The 18,994-nt window shown below is 39.6% G+C and overlaps 1 protein-coding gene across 2 annotated transcripts in view; it reads left to right on the forward strand.

The window, feature by feature from the left end:
* The window catches only part of ddr2a (discoidin domain receptor tyrosine kinase 2a), a 153,221-nt gene that overhangs the window by 113,416 nt on the left and 20,811 nt on the right, over nt 1–18,994 (forward strand). For both annotated transcript variants that reach the window (XM_073063541.1, XM_073063542.1), the window contains 5 exons: nt 4,811–4,913; nt 5,618–5,846; nt 8,589–8,736; nt 11,620–11,725; nt 16,338–16,524. In XM_073063541.1, the coding sequence (XP_072919642.1) occupies nt 4,811–4,913; nt 5,618–5,846; nt 8,589–8,736; nt 11,620–11,725; nt 16,338–16,524 (773 nt within the window). The remainder of the gene's footprint in view (nt 1–4,810; nt 4,914–5,617; nt 5,847–8,588; nt 8,737–11,619; nt 11,726–16,337; nt 16,525–18,994) is intronic.

The raw sequence follows: 18,994 nt of genomic DNA on the forward strand, positions 1-18,994 counted from the left end.
GCTTCTTCAGAAAGTAAGGAGGCATGGGATCCAAGGAGACCTTGCTTTGTGGATCCAGGATTGACTTGCCCACAGAAGGCAAAGGGTGGTTGTAGATGGTTCGTAATCTGCATGGAGGTTGGCGACCAGTGGTGTTCTGCAGGGATCTGTTCTGGGACCCCTACTCTTCATGATTTTTATAAATGACCTGGATGAAGAAACGGAGGGATGGGTTCGTAAATTTGTTGATGACACAAAGGTTGCAGGTGTTGTGGATAGTGTGGAGGGCTGTCAGAGGTTACAGCGGGACATTGATAGGATGCAAAACTGGGCTGAGAAGTAGCAGATGCAGTTCATCCCAGATAAGTGTAAGGTGGTTCATTTTGGTAGGTCAAATATGATGACAGGATATAGTATTAATGGTAAGGCTCTTGCCAGTGTGAAGGATCAGAGGGATCTTAGGGTCTGAGTTCATAGGACACTCAAAGCTGCTACGCAGGTTGACTCTGTGGTTGAGAAAGCATACGGTGTATTGGCCTTCATCAATCATAGGATTGAGTTTAGGCGCTGAGAGGTAATGTTGCAGCTATATAGACCCTGGTCAGACCCCACTTGGAGTACTGTACTCAGTTCTGGTCGGCTCAATATAGGAAGGACGTGAAAACCATAGAAAGGGTGCAGAGGAGATTCGCAAGGATTTGCCTGGGTTGGGAGCATACCTTATGAGAGTAGGCTGAGTGAACTTGGCCTTTTCTCCTTGGAGCGAAGGAGGATGAGATGTGACCTGATAGAGGTGTATAAGATGATGAGAGGCATTGATTGTGTGGATAGACAAAGGCTTTTTCCCGGGGCTGAAATGGCTGGCATGAGAGAGCACAGTTTTAAGGTGCTTGGAAGTAGGTACAGAGGAGATGTCAGGCGTAAGTCATTTACACAGTCATGAGTGCGTGGAATGGGTTGCCGGCAACGGTGGTGGAGGCGGATACAATAGTGTTTTTAAGCGACTCCTGGACAGGTATATGAATCTGAGAAAAATAGAGGGCTATGAGTAACCCTAGGTAATTTCTAAGGTAGGGACATGTTCGGCACAGCTTTGTGGGCCAAAGGGCCTGTATTGTGCTGTAGGTTTTCTATCTTTCTGTGTTTTAAAAAAAAAAATTCCTCTTTACCTCTATCTCCATAAAGATAATAAAACTTGATGGAGAATTATATCTAAATGATTATGTTCATTGATTTTATATGGGGAAACATCATTGCAGGCTTTTAAAATGTATTACAACATTTTGGGTCCTTCAATAACTTTCATCACAGAGGCAATGTTTATATTGTATAAAATTCAGTATCGAAGTGTTAAGTCTATTCAATAGCCATTGTGGGTTTACAAGTGAGAAAAATATTCCACTCATCATGCAGCCTTCTGCCATTATGTAACAACCTGATATTACTCTGGAAATGGAGTTCCACCTTTTCTATACCATGGGCCCCTACCATTAACCAAGGGGTTTGTTAACCCCAGATTGGGAACTGTTGCTCTCGAACCACCTGCTGACAGACCTTCCCACTGTCACTGAAATACTGAAGTCCTGATAGATAGTGGACTAAACACTTCTATGTGAAAACATTTGACCAAGTACTCACTGTTCGCCCATCTCCCTTGCAGTACTGAAGAACCGTGCTTACAGCACTCTCTTTTGCCGGCATTTTTATCCATAAGCGCCACCAGCATTGTTAAATGCCTGAAGTTATGTTTCACAAATAAAACATTCTTTATGATCCTTAGTTCATTTCAAAAAAAGTACTGACAGAGGTATTGTCGGATGTTAACAGGTTAAACCTTTGCTCTGTGCAGAGGAAAAATGAGCCATGCAGGCAATGGGTTATTGAACTCCTCATGAGTAATCAGCTGAGAGAAAGTCAGACACCTTGTACAGCTTATTAACTTTTTGACCGTCAGCATTATGAGAAAGTAACAAGGCTGAATTTTGATCCAATATAACTCAACCTAATCCCACACCCTGAGTTTTACACTATCAATTGGAGACAACTGTTCGGCCTCGTGTAAGATTGATATTTACAACTTTCTCACAGTTCAAAGATGAAAGTAAATTTATTATCAAAGTACACATGTCACCATATACAACCCAGAGATTCATTTTCTTGTAGGCGTTCATAATAAATTCAAAGAAACAATAGGATCAATGAAAAACTACACACAACAAAGATGGGCAAACAACCAGTGTGCAAAAAGACAATAAACTGGGCAAATACAAAAAGAGGAAAAAATAATACTAAATAAATAAGCAATAAATACTGAGAACACGAGTTGTAAGTCATTGAAGGTGAATTCATAGGTTGAAGAACTCGTTCAGTGTTGGGATGAGTGAAGTCATCCCCTCTAGTGCAAGAGCCTGACGGTTGAGTGGTAATCACTGTTCCTGAACCTGCTGGTGTAGGATCTGAGGCTTCTGTACAATGTTCCCTCTATTTTGTTATGACCAGTGTGTGGAAAAATCTTGTGCTGAACAATATTTTCCCAGTGACAATAACATGTGCATCCTGAATTTTTAAGTGGAAGTGAACCTGAAGCTATTCTAAGGATAATAAACCATTCCACTTTAAATGAACTAGCAGTCCTTTTGTGCTTTGTGCCCTTTGCCGCTTTGTAATTTGACACAGTGCATCAATAATTTCTTCAATAAAATCAGTATAAATAAGCCAGTTCTAAAATCTGAAGATAAATCATCGCAAATGCTACATTGTCAACACCATCCGCATCAGAAACCAGAAAAGGAAATGTGATTGTGTACGATTGTGAAATACACTTAACATGCTAATGAGATAGAGGGTGGCAAGTTCCTTTGTGCGTAGTAGCAAAAGATGTGTGCCTCCTTAGGGAACATTGCTCCCGTACCACCCTCCTGATGGCAGCAGCGAAAAGAGAGCATAGCCTGGATGAGGGGGTCCCTGAAAATGGATGCTGCTTTTCTGTGACAGCGCTCCATGTAAGTGTGCTCAATGATCGGGGTGGGAGGCTTTACCCATGATGGCCTAGCCTGCATCCATTTCTTTTTGTATGCTTTTCCATTCAAGGGCATTGTACTTTCCATACCAGGCCAGGATGAAACAACTTGGTCTACTCTCCACTCTGCACCTTTATGTAATTAAACCCAAGTACATAATGTTAGAAAGTTCTACCTGCGTAGAGATGAAAATGAGGTTTACCGATTTTTTTTTTTTAAAAAAGAGAATTTGAAAAAAAATGCTATGCGTGAGAGAGGTGTGACTGATACAGACACAGACAAAGAAAAACAAAACAATGATTAGGAGTTGAAGACGTGAACTGTTAAGAGTGGAATTAGTATCTTTACCCTACTAACTTGAAAACCTCAGGGTGAAACCCCTGGAAGAGAGACAATAGCAATAAAAGATTTATTGAAGCTATAGCTATAACATGCAGTAGCTTTAGCAAGAGAATATCAGCAGAGACCAGTGTCCAAAATCCCTACCGTGTAGTTGGGAATTTGTTCTGTAAGATCATACCAAGACATTTGGTCAAGTTTTTGTAAAAGTTTCTGAATTGACTTTCTGTGGATGATCAACTATTTCATCCAATGAACCAAGAAACAAGATGGTGAGCCACCCAAGATTATGAACTAGCGTGGGAACAAAATGTGTAAAGACACAGAGGATTCAATACGGTTGGATGTACAAGTTTATTTTCATTTGAAGAATCTGAATTTGATTTTCTGCAAGAACTGATTATTTTTGCAAAGGCTTTGATAAGTTACTGAATGAGGTTTACTTTGTTTAAAAGTTGTGATGTTGGAGAATTGCCGTGAAGGGAGTTAAACTGTATATATTATTTTTGAATTTAAATTTAAACTTGTAGATATACTGCCTGGAACTGAAACTGAAGTTAACTATAATACTTAAGAATAGGAATTATATTTGGTTTTCTAACTAGCTAGGAATAAGTAAAAAGGAAAGTTTAGTCTGTAAACTTTCAAATAGGGAATAACGCTAGATTTAATTTGTTGGAGAGATTAGAGTAATAAAGGAATCTCTCTGATTCTAATTAACAGGGAATTTGTTGTGGTTTGATATCTAAGATTTGGAACCTAAACAGAATATTGGAATTTTGAATTGTTCTTGCTCATATGAGTATTTTATACATATTGGTTTTTTTTTCTTATAAACAAAACTTATCTCCAGAAGTATGTGGTTTCTATTCACTGCCTCCTGATTCCTAGAATATTCTGATGGCCCACTAGCACCTAGTGTAGTACTGTGTAATTTGATTTTCTCAGAGTGCGGTGACGTCACACATGATAAGACGGGTGCTACACAGGTGTTACATTTAGAAGTTTGTCAAAGTTTTAGATGGCATGCTGAATCTTCACAAACCTCTAAGAAAGTCGAGGCTTTGGTGTGCCTGCCCTGTAATGGCAGTTGCATGATGCTGGGCCCAGGACAGATCCTCTGAAATGATAGCGCCGAGCAATTTGAAGTAGCTGACCCTCTGAGGACTGCCTCATGGACCTTGGGTTTCCTCCTCCTGTAGTCAATAATCAGCTCTAGGTTTTGCTGACATTAAGTGAGAGGTGGTTGTTGTGGAACCACTCAGCCAGATTTTCAATCTCTCTCCTATATAATAATTTGTCACTAAATTTGACTCAGCCAGCAACAGTAGTGTCGTCAGCAAACTTAAGTATGGCATTGGCCGCCTGATTTAAGTTAGTTCACCCAGTGACATGATTGAATATTCCTATAAATGGATTACCGTAGATAGTAGTGTGCTTTGCCAAACCGCTGACCTCTTTGTCTTCTCCAGCTGTGTGCCGCTACCCTCTGGGAATGTCAGGTGGGCAAATCCATGATGAAGATATCACAGCTTCCAGCCAGTGGTATGACTCTACAGCGGCCAAGCATGGCAGGTGAGGGGATGTTCTGATATTTGCTCAAGGTCATGGCTCATATGGGGTGAGGCTTGCACATGAAGACTTTGCTTTTAAGTCTCTGGGTTTACTACCAACTTGGTGGTTTTATCAAAGAGAAGGAAAGAACAAAACTAATGTCAAACAAAATAGATAAAAAGGATTGTAGTGTAATGCAGAAACAAGCTCTTTGATCTATGCAGTAAGGAGAGAGGGAGGGAACTGAAAAACCTCATTAACGTGACAAGATGGAGTAAAACAAAACAGAAATGAATTTCATTGTAATTGATCTTTTCTGTGCATCAGGCAGAAAGTACATGTCAAAGAATTTCCAAGTTAGAACCCAACAGTTTAGAAAAAGATACTTGTCCAGCTTATCCATACTTTCCCATTATCCCTGATTCCAAGTGCCTTGATAATGGAAAGGGTGGGAAAAATTATTCAATTACATTACCCTCACTGGTTGTGTTGAGTTGTGCTCCGATCTTCGCAATCCATATGAGGAGACATCATGGTGATGAAATGTTTGCAAATGGATTGCCAAAATCGGAGAACAACTCATCCACCCAAGCTACACGTTTTCTGACTTATTTCCAATTGCACTTGTTGTTTCACGCTCTCCTCATAGACATTTGCATCATTGATTTGTAATCCTTTTCTGCAGTTTGTAGACCAATCAATAAACCATCCTTACTGTTCCATAGACTGGACCTTGAAGGAGGGGATGGAGCCTGGTGTCCACAAGGACCTGTAGATCCTGATGACATGGAGTTCCTTCAGGTTGACCTACGAAAGCTGCACTTTATTACCCTGGTGGGAACTCAGGGTCGTCACGCTGGAGGCCACGGCAATGAATTTGCTCAGATGTATCGTCTTGACTATAGCAGAGATGGAAACCGATGGAATTCATGGAAAAATCGAGAGGGGAAACAGGTAAATTCTAGATTAAAGGCCTGCCAAAGGTAGCATTTGATTATTGTCACGTGAGCAGCTGAAGTTATTGCTCTGCAGTGCCCACTTGCATTTGTATCATGCAATTGGAGTAATGTCAAGATAAATTCAACTCCGCAGTATGCACTTTGTGAGTCGGAGAGCTGTTGATTTGCATCTGATGGAAGGGCACACCTGTGTCCAAATTTCACTGAATGCTGCATTTCACAGCTAACATCGAGAAGGAATGATATGTGGTTGATCAGTCCACAGCAGTAATCTTTTGGCAGCTTTGACATCTTTGAGATCAATGCACCAATTCCTGCACTCTCTCTCAACCTCACTCATGGTCTTATGGGAAGCAATAGTGCAGGAAACCCAGCATTTACACAAATGAAAGGGATCACCAGCTACAGAATATCCAATCTAGTTGTTGATTGGTTTAGATTAGCTGCTGCTGTGATTATACAAATGGTCATGCTCTTCAGTACAGTAAACATAGAACTGTACAGCACAGGAACAAGCCCTTTGGCCCATCATGTTGTGCCAGACTAATTAAACTAGCTCTCCTCTCTCCCTACTGCATAGTAAGTAAAAGTCTAATACACCACTCCCTCTATTATCTGCATATCCATGTGCCAATCTCAGAAACTCTTAAACGGCTCAATCATATTTGCTCCATTACTCCCACTGGCATCATATTACAGAAGCCAAAAGTGTCTGTGTAAAACAAAAACTTCCCCTGCACAACTCCCTTGAATATATATATATCCCTCATAATCTTAGAAACTTCTATTGGATCTGCCCTCAGCCTCTGCTGCTCCAAGAAAGCATCCTTATATTTATTTAAAACTGGCAATGTCTAAAGACGCTGGAATTCCAAGGTAACACACACAAAATGCTGGAGGTACACAGCAGGTCAGGCAGCATCTATAAACATGAGTAAGCAGTCGAAATTTTGGACCAAGACCCTTCTTCAGGACTGAGAAGGAAGGGGGAAGATGCCAGGATAAAAAGGTGGAGGCTGGGAAAGAGGCTCACCGGAAGGTTTTTAGGTGAAGCCAGGTGGGTGGGAAAGGTCAAGGCTGGAGAAGAAAGAATCCGATAGGAGAGGAGAGTGGACAATCAGAGAAAGGGAAGGAAGAGGGGACCCAGGGGGAAGTAATAGACAGGTGAGAAGTGAAAGTCAGAGTGGGGAATGAGGGGGGGGGGGGGTGAGATTTGTTCACCAGAAGGAGAAATCAAAATTTATGTCATCTGGTTGGAGGGTACCCAGACGGAATACAAGGCTGAGGGAGGCCTCGCCTTGGCATAGGAGGAGGCCATGGATCAACACGTCGGAATGGAAATGGAATTGAAAAGTTTGGCCTCTGGGAAGTCCCACTTGTGGTGGATGGTGCAGAGGCGCTTGACGAAGAGGTCCCCCAATTTATGACTGGTCTCACCACCACACCATTTTTGTGGAAGACTTTATTTTTATATATGGACAAATCTCTGAAATTGTTTATCGTGCTGCATTTTTGCCATCTGACAGTGAGCTTCATGACAAACCTACTACTGCTGGGTCATTAGCTGAAGCTGAGCCGGAGGAGCTGCTATCTCACAGCTCTAGCGCACCAGGTTCAATCCTGACCTGGGGTGATATCTATGTGTGGCATTCACACCGTCTCCCTGTGACCATGTAGGTTTCCTTCAGGCACCTATAATTTCCTTCCAACTCCCAAAGACATGCCTGTTACAGGTCAGGGGCTAGAGATGTTGTGGAGAATAACTCCCCTCCTAATTCCCGAAGCCTGCGTGCAATCTGCAAGGCTCCAGTCAGGAATGTGATGCAGTACTCCCCACCTGGTGAGTGCACCAGGATTTTTCATGTACTGTGCTTATCCAATAATGAAACGGTCTGATCTCTGGAGAGTACCTACCCTTTTAGTACCGTTCTCAGAAGCACTTGAAGAGTCCAGCTCTTCTGCCTACCCAATGCTCATTTTCCTTCAGCACCAATATGAAGAAACAGTCAGTGTAGCAGGGGTCATTTCTGGGGGAATCGTGTGACAGAAGGGATTGGCAGTTGAGGTCCCAATCCATTCCTGCGGAGGCATCTGGATATCTACAGGCTAGGAACTGGAAATTATTGTGTTTCACTTTGATGTACGATTCAAAGAAGATGAAAGGGAAAAGGATCTAGGAGTCCACTGTGTGCTCAGCAATATTTAACAGCACCGCACGGGTAGTCTTGTCATTATTGTGATGTCATTGTCCACAAAGTAGTTACTGTTCACAGCATAAATTGTTTCTCAGTTAGGGTAATGGCAGAAATAGAGAAATTAAAATAATGAACCTGTTATAATAATAGATGACATCCACGATGTCACAAATAAACACAAGTGGAAGAGGGCAGACAGGATTCTGCCTGTAAATATCAATGACTGGGGCAGCTATGAATTGTCAGCAATCGGGTATAAAGAAAATTCAAGATCTGCATTGTATCCCACCCTTCACATCTCCTTTACCCTCAGATTGCTCCCTGGTTCATTTCTCCTATCCTGTCCCATACCTCACACTGGAAAGCCCAAGCCAAAGACTCTCGAGTAGGGTGACAGTAGACTTCCCACCAGCCTCTGACTGCAAGACAGGGATGCTTCCACCGAGTCAAGACCACGGCTAATGCTTGTTGAAGTGTCGCCTAAGTATACGAAGGCAGCACAATTGCATTTAATTCTCCTGTGTTTTCTTCTTCCTCTTCAGATAATCGAAGGAAATGTAAACCCATATGATCCTGTTCTGAGGGATCTGGACCCGCCAATGATAGCAAGATTTGTCAGGTTCATACCAATTACTGATCACTCAATGAGTGTGTGTATGAGAGTGGAGCTCTATGGATGTGAATGGTTAGGTAAGTGATTGAATCCATTTGGGTAATAAGACCATGGTAGCGTAGCAGTTAGCGCACCGCTATTACAGCTCGGAGTGTTGGAGTTCCGAGTCCAAATCCAGCACCCTCTGTAAGAAAGTTTCTATATTCTTTCTGTGTGTGCCTTTCCTCCAAGTGCTGCATTTTCCTCCCACAGTCCAAAGATGTAGTGGTTCGTAGGTTAACTGGCCTTTGTAATTTGTCCTGTGATTAGGCTAGAATTAAATAGATGGGGTGCTGGTCCAGAATGGCCTGTTCTGCACTGTATTGCTAAATAAATAAATATGTTAAAGGAAGATTTGGATCAAGTGCATGAGAAGCCTGGCTGTCAACCTGGCTTTATTTCTGCCTCGGCTACAGCAGTTATTACTGGATTACCTCCCCTCTAGCCACTGAGTGGATCATGGCTAACATATTCAATACAATAGTCTATACATGTGTATCAGTATGTACGTTTTTGTCTATATCTGTCAACACAATTGCTTTATCGGGGAAGTGAAGCAGAGGAAAGGAGTGCAAAAACTATCTCAATTTGCCCTATTTTGCCTCTGCCACAAAATGAGGTCTGCAGACATTTAAATCCAGCTGATTCTGCAGGTTAACTCATTTCAGGGGATGTCACAAGGCTTTGCACTGGCCAGACTAACTGTACAGGTGGACAAGAGACAGGACACAGATGGAGTATACTGGAGTGGGAGAGGTGAAGGATGTACATTGGGAGAGAAGAATTTTTTAAACAGCTGTGTGGTGTTGTAAAAGAATTGAAAAGCACTGCACATATAATGGGTGAAACAATCCACACTGTCCACACAATTTCAAAACATCGATCATCATTAACAAATCTGGTCAGTGGTTGTGTGCAATGAAAAAAGGTGTTTGGAAATACAATTTTTAAATTTGATTTTACATGCATTGTTCCTTTTCACCTGCTTCCATTTAAGTAATAAAAATTATGTACAGTTCATCTCGTCTCTCACTTTTCTCATAAGAGAAAATGGTCAAATATATTTTATGATGTTGTTTCTAACTGTAACTCTTTATATAAGTAAAACAGACTTCCAGCTGGCCTCTGAAGAACAGTTGCCCTTTGCAGCGCTCAGATTTAGAAATCTGTCTTTAGGGGGTTACAAAAGTTGCACAAATTCAATGCGGCAAACTGCAGAAACGAGATTCAGACCAACTATAGTCAACAAATTTATCTATCATCCTCTTTGGGGATTTAAACAAAGGCCAGGCTTTCTTCTGGATACAAACCTTAAAGCTACTGAAATATTGTGGGTTGGCAGGGAATGTTATAGTGTGACTCACAATCACATGAGTATTTAGTCTTTTCTTTTATAATTCAGAGACCAATCATGTGATCATTGACAAAGAAAGGAAGCAGGCACATTTGTGTGACATGTTATTGTATTCCTTATCCCAGAACAATCATATCCAATGGATTACTCCTGGAAAAAGCATAAACTGCAGATGCCGGAAAACTGTAATAAGTGCTGGAGACGCTCAGCAAGTCAGGCAGCATCTGTGGAGGGAAAAGCAGAGTTAATATTTCAGGTTGATGGCCCTTCATTAAAGCTTTATATTGGAGTTACTTGGAATGTTAGCGAGGATTAGAGCAGAGACTTCCCAATCTGGAGTCCAGACCTCGCAGTTAATGGTAGGGGATCCATGCCATAAAAAAGTTTGGGAGCCTCTAGAACAGAGGATCTTCTCACTATGATAGCTACAATTGGTTTGGACTTTTCAGGATAACATTGTGAGTGAATTAATGGAGGTCTTTAAAACAGTGAGTGAATTAAACAGGATACCACAGAAAACTTATCTCTTGCTCAAAAGAAAGTCCAACCTGGACATAAACTAATAGAAATTGCTATTAAATTTAAAGAATACTTCAGCAAGCTTTCTTATTTTCTTATTTCTTATGGTTAGGATGTGGAATTTGTTACTACATACAGTGATGATGTAGAGCATTCATATCTTTAAGAGGAAGTTAGATAGGTGAGAGGGCAGAAAGGTTTATGATTAGCTAAAGCAGGGTTGGAAGAGACTCGAGTATATAAACCGGAACTCATCAAAATGGCATGTTCCTTGATGAGCTTTCCCTGTAATCCAATAAACTACATGTTTTATTGATAAACATCAATCACTTACAGAGGAGAAGCACCTCTCTTCGTTAACAATATTGGTGGGTTCCTGGCCTGAATACTTTGGGATGTAAAATAATCCACTTGATGGAGTAAAGTTGATTGACTTTCAAATAGAATATATATTTGGCTATGATTACTCAATTAACAAAATGCTTTTACTACTGCTTTAGATTTAAGGTGTGTGAAAGTTTGAACAAAGGAGTTTAACCAGTGAACCAGACTGAGGTCTAGAGTGCTAAGATGAACACAGTAGCATTATGTTCAGCCTGGTGTGGTGGCCAGGGTTTGCTTTATTGTGGGCAAACCCCATATGGGTCAGCCTCTTGTGACCGAGTGTCGGGCATCACAACCGGTGGGGAGCAGGTGGTTCAGCAGGGACTATCGATGTAGAATTAAAGAGAGTGTGGGCTTGAGTGGTACTTATTCATCTCTAACTGTACTGATTCAACTTGTTCTGATGTCCACAAAACAGACATCAAGCCCAAGTGGGTATAAACTGGCTTTGCTATCAGAGTGATGAACTCGGCACTGGTTAACATGGTTTCTTAAATTCCCTGCTTGAGTCCGGCAACTACCTGGTTCTAAAATGGTGCCAGACCAAACCCTGTACCAATGTGTGGAAGGAGTGAAGATCTCAAGTAAAATGTGCAAGATTATTAAAATTAGTTGAGCTGTGGATGGTGTATCTCTGATGCGACCTGTTTATGTCTTTGCACAGATGGTCTAGTCTCTTACAGTTGTCCAGTAGGCCACCAGATGTTCTCATCCAAAAATCCTACTGTGTATTTGAATGACTCAGTTTATGATGGTGCAATCAGTTCAAGGTAAGGTGCTCCACACCCCTCAATAAGTTGACATTAAGTTCGAAGTTCAAGGTTCAAAGTAAATTCATTGTCAAAGTACGTATATGGCACCATATACAACACTGAGATTCATTTTCTTGCGGGCATACACAGTAAATCCAACACAATAGAATCGTTGAAAGACTGTTCTCAACAGGACAGGCAAACAACTAATATGCAAAGGACAACATAATGTGCAAATATGAAAGAGGTAAATAAATAAATTAGCAATAATTATCAAGAAGGTGAGATGAAGAGTCCTTGAAAGTGATTCCATTAGTTTGTGGGAATAGGTCAGTGATGGGGTAAGAGAAGTTATCCCCCCCCTGGTTTAAGAGCCTGATGGTTGAGGGGTAATAGCTGTTCCTGAACCTGGTAGTGTGAGTCCTGAGGCTCCAGTACCACCTTCCTGATGACAGCAGTGAGAAGAGAGCATGGCCTGGGTGGTGGGGGGACCTTGATGGATGCTGCTTTCCTGTTACAGTGCTCCATATAAATATCCTCAATGATGGGGAGGGCTTTACCCATGATGGGCTGGGCCATATCCACTATTCTCATCGGATTTTCCATTCAAGTTCCATTCCATTCATAGGATTTCCTTACAGGCTGTGATGCAACCATCAATAAACTCTCCACCATGCCTCTGTGGAAGTTTGTGAAAGTTTTAGATGTCATGCTAAACCTTAACAAACTTCTAAGGAAGGAGAGGCACTGCTGTGTTTTCTGAGTAATTGCACTTGCATGCTGGGCCCAAAATAGTTTATCTGAAAAGATAATACTGAGGAATTTATAGTTGCTGACCCTCTCCACTTCAGATTCCGCCAATGAAGTCAATAAGCAGCTCCTTGGTCTTTATCCCACACTTCTTAAAATATTTAACAATGGGCATTGATTCGAGTTAACCTTAGTGAAGTTTTCTTGTAAAATATTAATGCCCACGTCAGTTTGTATATGACAGGAGAGTTATCAACCTAAAACTGACACCAAACCACTAGAAGTGGGGCCAGATGATCAAAATCTAGGTCAATCCACTACAACTTAAGGAACCAGTGAAAGGGTCAAAGAAACTTTGAGTATATGAGTATAATCAGCTCATGGGTTAATGAAGGCATGGATGTGGATTTCAGCAGCAAGTTTGCTGACTCTATGAATTACTGAGGTAAAAAGTGCCCACTCTTGGCATCATGACGACATGGACTGTGGTTCAAAGGTCTACCTAAGGTCAAATATGACAGATTACAAGCATTCTGCTTCAGATTTGGACAGTAGCTTGGAAAAGGTATGAAGCTGATAGTTAGAGAATGGGGATATTGAAGACAATGGCTGTACTCTTTCAGTTTTACCTTTGATTGAAATTTATGCTCCTTTAGCATGAAATGACAGAAAAAACAGAACTGATATTCCAGCAGCTTTGATCCTAATGCAAGTGTGTTAACTTTCTGTTATAGTTTTGTTTAGAGCAATTTCCTATTATCAGTCAGTACTGCAGAATCCAATCATACACGAAGCAGATTCCAGTCTTTTCAGTTTTGGGTCTCTAAAGCAGGGAAGAACATGTCCCACCCTAAAAGCTGCAGGAAAAAGCCTATAACATCCAACTAAGCAACAGCCCCATAGATTAGTCTGATGTTAAGAAGAACTCAAAAATTTAAAAAAAATGTTTTAAAAGCACAATGAATGAGAAATGCTTGTTTTCCTCTGTTGTGTTCTTGTGCATAATTTATACTTGTGTTTTTCTTGTGAATTCTGCTTACCTGATGCTATGTGCCTGTGATGCTGCGACAAGTAAGTTTTAAATTGCACCTGTGCATATGACAATAAACCCGATTTTGACTTTGAGTTTGTTTACATGCAATTAGCCATGCATCATTAGCCAATACTTGCATTAATCCCTCACAGCCAAATGTCTCTACAGTATTTCATTAAACTGAGCAGCTGCTCCTGCACCGTATCTATGCTGGCACTTTACCTGAGCTGATTTCCCAGCAATACCCCTAAAGAACAGTTAAAATTTCATGCTTCCATGCTGAACCCCATGGGGAATCCATTAAGTGCAGAATGTTCTCCAGATAATGGAAGTAGAAACAAGTTTTGTAAGATATATATACGCACGTTGAATGGTTTGACCGGGCAGTTTTAAATCTTATTCCTTTTAATGGTAATACCTCAGTAGAGATGATGTTTTTCCTTTAGTCTTACTGAACCCTTTCAGTAAAGAAATTTTTTCTCATGCAGCATGTGCATTTATATAGCTTCCCTCACAATCTTAGATAATTCCAAATACTTTGCAATTCGGACAGCAAAAGTATTCCCTAAAGGTTGTCTGAAAAAAAAAATAGGTTATTGGATCTTTTACAAGCACCTAGCTGGTATAACTTGTTATGTGAAAGACAGCATCTCCAATAGTATAATCTCAACTTTACCACTGGGCTGAAGTGCCGGTTTTGTGTCCAAGTCTCAGAAGTGGGGTTTGAAACCATGCCTGCAGATGAGACTGTTATGGAGTTGATGGTTAAACCTTTTCATTATGTTAACACTACCATGAAAGAGCAAAACTAAAATGCTGCAGTCAAACAACGGTTACTAGATTTTCAGGTACAGTGCAAAAATCAACTGCCATGATTCCAGTTAGGAAGAAAGAATTGGTAAGAAAACTGAAGCACTAAACATGAGGCACAACTCAAGATATGAGGATTTAATTGATACATGAACACACTGGTTGGTTTTCCTGGAAGCTGGTTACTCTATCCACAATACATTCATGAAATTTTATCGATTATTAATTCTAATGGGTATTCTTTCAAGCAATGGGATATCCCAAGCTGGAAGATTGATTACATTACCTGTCTTCAATCCACTTAGGAATTTTGGTCATTTTGACTTTTTTTGTTTTACCAGCATGTGGTGCAGTCTTTTTTTTTTGGCGGGGGGAGGTGAGATGGTAGGGGGAATATCACAACATATTGAATTAGTTAAAACTCAAAACTTCAATAATACATATATACATATACACACAATTATTTTGCTTTGCCTCACAGTATGCTGTCATTTTATTGTAATTAATCTCAACTATTTTTGTTCAGTCTTCCTTATCTCGGAAGACTCCTCCAGTCTCTCTGTCTTCGAAGAACACAGTGTTCAACACACTCGAGCTTCCTAAGCACCCTCCACTCCTTCAGCCCACGTTGATTTAAGCCACTTTGGTCCAAGGTTCTGGATCTCCCTAAAATTCTTTATCTTTTGTCCTCATTTAATCCTCCTATCCTTATCCTTTTGATCCAGCCTTTAGTCATCCCTTCTGATGTATTTTGCTTGGTATCTATGTTTGATTATGTTCTTGTTCTCTTTTGGTGAGCTTCCAATCCATTCTATCAGCAAAGTCTGCTGCCAGTATTCCATATTCCTGACCATCATTTCTCTTGATAAAACCTTGTTGCCAAAAGTTGTTGTTCCTGTGAAATGTTCTGAGACATTGTCCCATGTTTGTTATTTTTTAATTTTTTTTCAAATTTTGGGGAGATAGACATGATCATCATGACAAACATTTATTCTCTGCCTTTAATTGTGTTTGATTATATAGCGGTGAGATACTTTCTTGAACCTCTACAATCTATTGAAACATTGGTCATATGCATTACTTTGGTACAGTTTGAGTTATTAGGCATTCTGCATATGCATACCCATCAGCAAGATGAATTAACTCCTTAAATTATTTAAATAAGAGACTCCAAAATTATTCAGTTTCCTATCTTTTAAATGAAATTTTGGAAGTAAGGTTCCATCCATCCAATCTGTTCAACACTACAATGAGTCAAAGTACTTGGCAAAGGTCATTTCCTAACTAAGATGTTACTATTTTGAAGTTGGTTGAACATCCGTTGACACCAGAAATTCAACATAATATCAATAAGGAAGTTATAGTAATGGCATGGTCCTTTAATAATTGGCTACTCATGTTTCATGAATCTATTTAATTAACCTTCTGGTTTTAACAGTGCATACAAAGTACATCAATAGTATAATTTTGGCACTGGTAAAACCAGTTTTGAAATTTCATCTTTCACTGTTCTGATATTGGGTATTAAGACTTTTATTAACTTCAGAGTAAAACAGGGTATAACTCCATGCATCACTCTAATCTAAGGTCAGACTTGATTGATAGAAACATTCAAGTTACATTTCTCTTTTCAACATGTTACAAGTTCAATATGAGCACATAGTACAAAGGGGTAAAGCTAGAATGACACTGACTCTATGCCTGTGAATGTTAAGATGTGCAATGGTAAAGGAATATCGCGATCCATTTGCGTATTAGGAAATCCAGCTATAAACTAGCAAATTTACAAATTTGTCGTGCAATAAATATCATAAAAACTGCCATAGACATTTCTAAATTCCCTTTGTGGGAGAATTATAAATATTCCTTTTATTAATCTTCTGCTTTATGCAAACTACTTAAGATGCTAATATGTGCGAAGTACTTATTTCACACACATGGAATTTAGTTCATTGTAATGGTTCTTCATTGGAGATTTTTAAAGCCATGTTCATTCTGTCTTTCCAACAAACCTTCTTCATGTATCTTTGTCCTTAGGATGGTTTCTGAAGGACTCGGTCAGATGACAGATGGTGTCTGCGGTTTGGATGATTTCACACAGAGTCATGTGTATAATGTATGGCCAGGATACGACTACTTAGGATGGCGGAATGACAGTTTTGAAAATGGCTATGTGGAAATATTATTTGAATTTGACCGTATCCGAAATTTCACAGCAATGAAGGTGCAAATTCCTCCATAATTGATAAAACTTTTGCATGTCCATCTGTTGATCTAGCCATCCATCCACCTGATCTTCTATCCATCCAGCTGTTTATTTAATTCTGTGTTCTAGCCTGTTTGATTGTTAGCTTTATCCACCTCAGAATGAGCTTAAAGAATCAAATCTACAAATTTCCATTAGCATAACACAATGTAATAAATTCTCCCAGGGAGATTCATTAAAGCATAAGCAAACACAATCTGAGAGAAAGCAAAATAAATGAACAAGGTTAATGACCAAAACCTCTTTCAAAGTTTAGGTATGTATTAAGAAGAAAGAGGGGAAAGATTAAGGCACAGCTGCCAATAGTGTTGCAATAAAAATCATGGATCAACAAGAGGCTAGAGATACCCAAATATAGGAAGGGAGAATATTACAGAAGTAAAGGAAACAAGGATACAAAAATGGTCCAGAAGTTTAAAACCGAGACATTGCATAAGTGGGAGTTGAATACAGACAGCAGAGATCTGGATAAGTTAATGGATGAATAAGAAAGAGAGGCCAGCCAAGATTCCATGTCCTTGTAATGATTTTAAAGTAACACATATTATGTAGACCTTTCTTCTCGATGAACTTAATGTTTGCCTTCTCTTTAAAGTACTGTTTGGTATTGCAAATTAAATAAATTGTTACTTCCTTTTGAGGTTCAATAGCTAAAATTAAAATGATTATATATATTTCTTGCTCTTTATGGATGCAGACAAAGGTATAATTCCTAGTATAATTCCTGAATTTGGGAAAAAGTCAATGTACCCTACAGACGCAGTCCTTGGGTTCAACGCACTGGTTAAGCTAAACAATGTAAATAAGAGGTTTTAAGGGCAAAGATATGGTGCTACCAATCATTGACTTTGCAGTTTAAACACAATTTGCATTGATAGCATTCAAGCTTGAACCATGAAAAATGACCTTCCTGAATGGAAAGCGGAACAGATCCTAATTTAAGAAACAAAGATCACTTCATTTGTCACATAATAATAGTTCATTAGAACTCATCTTCACTAAATCCCAATCTTTATGATTTGAAATCATTGAAAGTGGTCTACCAGGATAACCAGCATTACTACTGCACTTATGACAGGCAATTTGGAAATATTACCATTAATTTTGCTTCATATACCTTATTGGGCATGATTTTCACTATAGACAGTGTGTAGAGCTACAGCCAATTTCCTGCAATGGCTGAGCACTCTGACGGCATGCACAAATCAATTTTTATAAGATACTTAAACCCATGGATGAACAGTTTCCTGCACATTTTTCTTCATCAGCAGTTCTGGGAAATGGACAAAATAGACTAAAACATATTTGCTGGACAAAATGAAATGTTTTTCTATGTAAAATCTTGTTATGCTGTGTAAGGCCAGCGGTAAATGAAAAATCTATATTGCACACCAGTTTCATTTTACCAGCACCATCAAGTTTTTGTTAGTATCTACAAGGGACAATCTTTTGATTAAATACAAACTGAATAGTGGCTTTGGGAGAATCCCTTAGCTTTAAGTTCTTCTGATTTACTGGAAACCTTATTTGTTAGAAGGCCCCTGATCATAAGCCTCCATCAAACAAAATTACAATTTTAAAAATTGTTTAAGAAATTCAGGAAGCCAGGAGATTCTACAGATGCTGGAAATGCAGAGCAACATAAAATTCTGGAGGAACTCAGCAGGTCAGGCAGCATCAATGGAAATGAAAAAACAGTTTCGGGCTGAGATCCTTCATCAGGTTCTTCATCCAGGTTCCTCTTGCAGTTTGTGTGTGTGTTGCTAAGAAATTCAGGATAACATTTCTCCAGAGGCACGTGAGTGACATTAATTTACTCAGCATGGATTGTCAGGTCCAAAACCAAGAAGGCTTTTTTTTTTTGAAAATATTAGCTGTGTTCGGATTAAAGTGGATTTAAAAAAAAACTTTCCTGGCATCGGCTCTCAGGATAGTAAGATAATAATCTTGGTAGGATTACAGTCAAGACCCTCAGAAAGTGTGGTTGCATTCCTAGAAAGCCATCTGTATTGCAGTTTTCTGTAACACAAAGCCACATCATCTGTGCGTTCCTCAAAAACACAAGTTTTTAAAAAAAATAAGTTTTGTGTTTATTAATTTACTTTATTTTCAATAAATTCTTTGAGTCCAAACTTTATCCCATATCTCAACTTTTTGGGTAGAGACTTGTGAACATTATGAATATCCATTACCAAAGCAGCCATAATGTGGGCGGGTCGCCTATATATTCTTCTGAGGCTCCAGTCCTCCACTAATTCTTAAGAGGGTTTCCTCCGAATAGAGCAAGAGCAGGTTACAGTAAAACACAGATAACCCTCTGTATAAACTGCTTCACCAGGCTTTGATTCCCATATTTTATCAGGCCCGTATTCCCATGCAAATTCTAACAGCTGTTCTGTTTCCTATACTCTATTGAAATTTACTCGGC

This window comes from Hemitrygon akajei, chromosome 12 (assembly GCF_048418815.1).
Source record: "Hemitrygon akajei chromosome 12, sHemAka1.3, whole genome shotgun sequence".
Classification (NCBI taxonomy): domain Eukaryota; kingdom Metazoa; phylum Chordata; class Chondrichthyes; order Myliobatiformes; family Dasyatidae; genus Hemitrygon; species Hemitrygon akajei.